The sequence below is a fragment of the Trichechus manatus genome, unplaced genomic scaffold (assembly GCF_000243295.1).
Source record: "Trichechus manatus latirostris isolate Lorelei unplaced genomic scaffold, TriManLat1.0 scaffold00036, whole genome shotgun sequence".
Classification (NCBI taxonomy): Eukaryota; Metazoa; Chordata; class Mammalia; order Sirenia; family Trichechidae; genus Trichechus; species Trichechus manatus.
The window spans coordinates 17950729-17957640 of record NW_004443972.1 but is presented as its reverse complement, the minus strand read 5'-3'; the positions used below and the strand labels follow the sequence as shown (position 1 = coordinate 17957640).

Below are 6912 nucleotides of genomic sequence, written 5' to 3'. Positions count from 1 at the left end.
CCCCCCCCAACCCCTCCCAACCCTCGTAACAAAGATAGTTTCTTTTTGTGTGTAAACTTTTTCATGAGTTTTTACAGTAGTAGTCTCATACAATATTTGTTGTTTTGTGATTGACTTATTTCACTCAGCATAGTGTCCTCCGGTTTCATCCATGTTATGGGATTCAGCAGATACATTTAAACTCTCTTTCTAGAGAAGGAAAGCTTTGCCTTCCTCATCTACTGAATAAATATTCAATAATAATATACATTCTTTAGAAAGCAAAAATTAGAAAATTATTTGAATGTGATATTGGCTTGTGATTGTGACTGTTTTGATTTATTTGCAGTGATTATTATTTCAGTTGGCTCACGTGGGTTACTGATGACCGAGTATGTTTGCAGTGGCTAAAAAGAGTCCAGAATGTGTCAGTATTGTCTATATGTGATTTTAGGGAAAGCTGGCAGATATGGGACTGTCCAAAGGTAGGTATATTAAAATCACAGACGTGTGCTTCTGAAGAGGAAAGTCCAATAATGGAGACTTATTTATAGCTAACATTTTGCATTATAAAGCCAGGATTACTACTCTCAACTCCTAACTGCTTTGCAAAAAAGCACTCTCTATTCACAGGTCCATTATTTTTATCAAATAAGTAGGATACTTCTTGTTTTTTTGAGTGACTTTAGCCGTGAACCTGAATAGAGAAAAGTAATGAGGCAATGTGACATTGAGAGAATCATGCATCTAATTCTCAATTAGAATTGAAACCCATCCTTTTGAGATTATAAGATTGGCAGTAGAAAAAAAAAAAAAAAAGAAGAAGAAGAATGAAAACGAAAAGGTAAGATGGGTCTATTAGATAAATAGCTATGTTCTATACAAAAGAACCACAGAAGAAATGAAAAGGGGTACACTCTATTCAAGGTCAAAATTGAAAAAGAAAAATTCCAAAAGAGATGGATATAATCTAAAGAAAGTCGAATATTCCCACTCTGAAATCAAAAGTGGACAACTGAGAACATGACATCAGATCAAATGATCTTGTTATCTTAAGAGAGTGTACTAATTTTGGGAGGGGAGAGCTTGAAAATTAGGCATGGAATTTATTGTTGGGTTTTAATCGTTTCTGTTGCTCAAATACAAACATAATCTGTTGAATTAATGAGTCAGAGAATGACTTCGGTCTACAAGCTTTAAGATAAGTCTGTTCATAAGTACTCATATTAGAGACTAAGCAATACAAAATGTTTTCTTTAAATAGGAAATTTGATGGGTACATTTCATGAGGCTTCTAATTATGAAGAAATGTTTCATTAACCCAAACATAGAATAAGCCTATTTTATAAAGTAGGGAGGAAAAAAAAAAAAAAAGCACAGAGCAATCAAAGTATATCACTAAATACCATCTAGAAATTAGGACATTATGTTTTGCAAGGAAAAAGTCATCTGAATCTGTTTGGAAATATGTCAGGACTATAATAGTCAACATAACTCAGGCTAAAAATATTTTCTAAATCACTACCGTGTCTCTAAGAGAGAGGTTTGACTAATTCTGATGGGATATGCTAGAAACTTATTTTTATCTTATTTACATCTTGGTATACAAAGCAGAAAGAAGATTTTGGCTTTAATGCACTATCATAGACAGAAAAAGATTGACTAATCTTGATTATGCTGGCTAATTAGAAAACATTGATCTGATTAGTCAGCTTTTGGTGAATGTATCTTTAACTTTCTCATTGAATCTGGGTATTGGGAACTATTGCTTTAATTTTATTATTTTGAAAACTATAAGATTGATCATTTAGACACTATTTTTTGCTCCTAAAACTAGGCAGTTAAACACTGTGATTTTTTTCGAATTTGAAATTTTAATTTGTCAAAATCTGAGACAACTTGAATCCAAACTGACAGAACATTTACGATGCTTATTCGATGAACTATAGAACTCCCTGGAATATAAATTTTAGTTTATGGCAATTAAAAAAAAAAGATTAAATTTAGAATACCAGGTTTGGATAACCTTAGGATTTCTAAATGATTGCAGTTTTAAGACAAATAATCTAATAAATCCATGGGACACATTTCGGATTTAAGAACAATTCAGTGTTGAATTTTTCAGCCACCATGCTGATGATTGACACATGTTCGCATGTTTTGAAAACAAATAGTATTTAAGGTAAAGTGACCAGCAGCGTTTCATTCATGTTTGGAGTCACACACAAAACAAAGGAGCAAAGACAACTTGCAATAGTTACTTGTAAAATAGCTACATTAGTGATATTTATTAAGAAATTAATAGTTCTGGGAAGAAAAATAATTCACATCATTCTTCTTTCTCTGTAAATGGATTTAACATTAATTTTATCTTTATGGCTAAAAATGATGTATAAAAAAAGTTTCACTTTTTTTCAAATCTTGTCTTGTTCACTTTAAGGCATTGGCTTATGCCCTGTAAGAGAAAGTTCAAACTGTTCTTAAAATCTATTATTCCCTTACCTTTTGTGATAGTGTACTCTCTCATGATTTTCCTTCTATTTCCCTGACTAATCTTTTTCTTTCCAGTGTTTCTTCTCTGACTTCTCTAGACATCTTAGTATTATCCAGGTTGGTGCATTTGCAAGATAGGCTAACTGCTATAACAACAACAAAAACCTGCAGTAGTTAAGTGAGTTAACAGAGTAGAAATTTATTACGCAGTCATGTAACCATCCAATAGTGTGTCCAGGTAAGTAGGGTATGGTGGGGGGAAGCATGCTGCTATTCTCTATATGTCATTTAGGAACTCAGGCTGATGACATTTCTGCTATCTTCATCCAGTGACCTCCAAGGCTGTCCCAAGATTATTCAAACCTGAGCATCAATATCCAGCTGGGGAGTGGAAAAAATAATGGAGAGTTTTGTGTGAGAGGTTTTTACAGACTAGGCTTAGAAGTAGAACTTGTCACTTCTGCTCATACTCTATTGGCTAGATTTTATCACATGACCACAGCAAACTGAAAGGGGGATTAGAAAAGGTAGGCTAGCTGTGGACCTAGGAAGAAAAGGAAATGTATTGCTGATGATATTGCAGTCTCTGTCACAACTCTGTCCTTACTTGCTTTGGATGATTTTTGTCTGTACCAGAGGTTTCTGTTACCACTTGCCAATAACTCTCAAATTTATTTCTGAGGATTTAAACCTTTAACTGTCTCTGTCTCCTCTGCTCCATCCTCACTACAACTACTTTGATTTGGGTCTGTATCATTCTTCTTCCAAACATTACAATAGCTTTCCAATTTGTCTTTTTGCTTCCTTCCATCTTACTCACTTCTAATCCAGTCTCTGTATCATGTTCTTAATTATATACTCTATATTGTGAATTCAAAATCATTCAAAGGTTTTACCTGCAGAAGAAGTCCAATCTTCTTAGGATGCATAGCAGTTTCTCCAAGATCTTTCTGGCACCTACTCATCCTCCCTCATCTTCTAACTCCTCCCCATAGTCACCCTTCACTTCAGCCATACTGAACCACTTGTAGTTTTCTAAGCTGCCCTGGTCTCTATGCTGTTAATTCTATCTGGAATGCCCTTCTTTCTTTAATTCTCCTTTTAGACTTAGTAAATATTAGTTAAATAAATGATCAATTGTATTATGCTGAAATAAATACCACAATAAAATTTGGTGCAAATTTTAAATTTTCCAGCTATTTCATAAGACTGAGAAAAGAAAGAATTTAATCTGAACTGCACTGTAAAATTCTTTTTTACCTACAACACACTTGCCCTTGGTAGATGTGATAATTCAAGTCACCTCATGAAAGGCCAGAATCATTATTAGATTACCTATGTGTGTAAGATTTTTAATATCGGACTCTTAAATGAAAGTTTGAAGTTAGTTGACTAACAGCAGTGTACTCTGACCAGGTAACTTAACTGACTCAAATTATTGTGATTATTGTTAGGAAAAAATGTTTTCTAATACTAAGCTTGATATGCTGTATTGTCTTGCAGAGCCAGGAGCACAGAGAAGAAAGCAGAACGGGATGGGCTGGTGGAGTATGATTTTGCTATCTTTTCCTTATATTTTAATGAAACTTGACAGATTCTCAGCTATCAAAGGACTATTTGAAATGTATCCAAACTGGCACTACTTGTTTTCATAGAAAAAATATCAAGGTAAAAAAACACAAAGATAGTGATTCCTTAAGTGATTTTGTGCCAGACAATTTTAATGTCTCTATTTTGAGTGGCTATTGAGAACAAATCATATTCCTCATGTCTTAATATTTTTCAACTGACTCCCTGATATTCACACCAAATATTATTTCTTAAACAAATACAATAAAGACCATTTTTCAAAAAGGAACACTATCCCTGATCTGCCTAAAACCGTCTTCATAATTTTTAGCCATTTGGAATCCAGTAAAAAAAAAAAAAAAGATCGAGTCTCCTTGGTAATTTAAAGTCAGTGTACCTCACCAAATTTTACACAAGCTAAACTGAATTTCTTATATAATATTCATTCCAGTTTTTAGGTTAATTGGTATCAAATAGAAAAATGTATATTTTTATGGTTTTTGATCACTTACATATGGAGTTTTGGGAAAGGTTTATTCAGTAATTCATGAAAATTTTTAGTGGGAAAAAACCATGCTTTAGGAGAATGTTGACTGTGTCATATATTCTATATGAAGAATACAAAATAAGACAAAGAATAAGTGAATGTTGCATGGATGTTACCACTTATCAAAAACATATGATTGACTCTAACTCACATTTAAGAAAAAAAAATAAAAAGGCTACTTCTCTAAGATTTGGACACATTATGCAAAGAAAAAGGAAACTCTTAGGACCTGGATTAACACAGTAACCTATGATACCAGGATGATAAAGATTTCTGCAGTCCACTCTAAAATAATACATTTTGTAGAAATCCAAACTTAAATGGCTGAGGAAGTAAATAGTAAAGTAAAAATCTTCAGATATTAAAAACTCTTCGTTGCATACTTTTATGGATCTGGAGATTTCAGCCTAAATGCTATTATATTTGCACTCTGTCTTCAGTTAAGGAGTCTTCACTTTTATTTAATGACCAGACAGTTAGAAACTGACTCTATGGCAACTGGTTAGAGATAGTTCTAATCTGATGAGCTTATTAATTATATACAGTAAACATAAAATACATTCTAAAGTAACGAAATAACAAGCATAGATGCATAATTCAGGAAAAAAATGAGAAAGTCCTATTTGAATTCACTGTACTAAATAACAAAAGAAAAATTAATAGCATGCAGTGAATGAACAGGATTCTCTAAATTTTCTGGGTTCCTGATCAATCAGAAGGTCACCTTCCAGAAAGATATTTCCTAGATCAGTATTTGAAAACTTAAGGAAAGGAGAAAGTTAGTCTACTAATTTACTCCCATTGCAAACATTTTCCAGTAAAGAATGAAGGGAAGGAAAAATGTTTGAAAACTGACTTTAGTTGTATTCTCCATGATGATAATATAACTAGAGTCATTATAAATAATATGAATGGTGTAATTTTAAAAATATATCAGCAATGATGCAAACGACCCTCTCAAAGATATTACCTTGGGGATCCATACGCATTTATTCTGAAAATGCTGCCAATGTTCAAGACACTCTGAAATATTTTAGAATGCATCTTTGAAAATCTCCTATTTATAAGCATCTTGAGGTCAACAATTGTATCTTATTACTTTTTAAAGTCTGAATAGCACTAACCTCACATCCTGGCTGAATATTAGCTGGATGAATGAATAAATGGATAAATAAATAAATTGCCTTCTAAGGCAGCAGAACAATCTCTCAAATACCCTCGCTGGAGGCACATATGTATCTTTTGAGAGAAGATGAGATCCCTGCAGAATATCAAAAGTCTAGTGAATAAATGAGTTATTTATCTGGGACATGTGATTTTGTGCTAGATCATTTTAATGTTTGTAGTTTTAGAACTCTATTGAAAACGAATTTTTTTTCTTATGCACTGATCCCAATCTCTTAAGATTTATCCAATAGTCAGTAAACCTTCTAAATTCCAGAGTGGGAATTGTCAAAAATTCTGAGCAATGATTGCTCTCAAGAGTAACTTCACACCCTCCCAAGGTGACTGCTTTGAAGGGGCCATTCATTAGATTTTATAAGTTCTGACATGTCTTTTAAAAAAAATTAAGTCACTACTTTTTACAGTCATAACTCATATGTCATAATATGTTGTGTAGCTTCCTTTGACCTATAATCAAACCAGTGGCTATGAAATTAACCAGAAGTGACCTAGAAACACGTATGCATTTCGAATGTCTGTCCAAGCACAAGTCTTCAAAGAAAATGTACAAGCTAGTCATATTACTATAAAATTAAAAAAACAATTTTAGAGAAGTGGTTCCTTTAGAATTTATCAAATAGGTTTAAACTGAAAAAGCTCTTCAGAGATCAGGCATGAATTAGAAAAGTGAGACTAAATGATTTGCTGAGAGTAACAGACCTGTTAGTTGCAGGTATAGAACTAGCAAACAGGTTTCCTGAGAACTTCACCTTTCACTTTCCACCTCCAGCCCTGAGATGCTCAGTGTCTTAGTTTGGGGAGATAACCAAACTTATTTTTTAGTATGTGATCAGAAAAATAATAACAATTTCACTTAAAATAAATGGCTTTGTTGCAGAGTGAGAATGGTGGCATAACTTGAAGAATGTAATCAATGTTACTGAATTGTCCATGTAGAAATGGTTGAATTGGTGTATGTTTTGCTGTGTATATTCTCGACAACAACAACAAAATACGTTTTATTTTATTTTTTTATTGTACTTCAGGTGAAGACTTACAGAACAAATAGTTTCTCATGAAACAGTAGCACACATATTGTTTTATGACATTGGTTAACAACCCCACAACATGTCAACCCTCTAACTTCTCAACCACTTTTT

General features: G+C 33.0%; 1 protein-coding gene across 2 annotated transcripts in view; it reads left to right on the top strand.

Moving 5' to 3' along the window:
- FAP (fibroblast activation protein alpha) overlaps positions 1–6912 on the top strand; it is a 94548-nt gene that overhangs the window by 43512 nt on the left and 44124 nt on the right. For both annotated transcript variants that reach the window (XM_004375428.3, XM_004375427.3), the window contains 2 exons: positions 329–464; positions 3976–4020. In XM_004375428.3, the coding sequence (XP_004375485.1) occupies positions 329–464; positions 3976–4020 (181 nt within the window). The remainder of the gene's footprint in view (positions 1–328; positions 465–3975; positions 4021–6912) is intronic.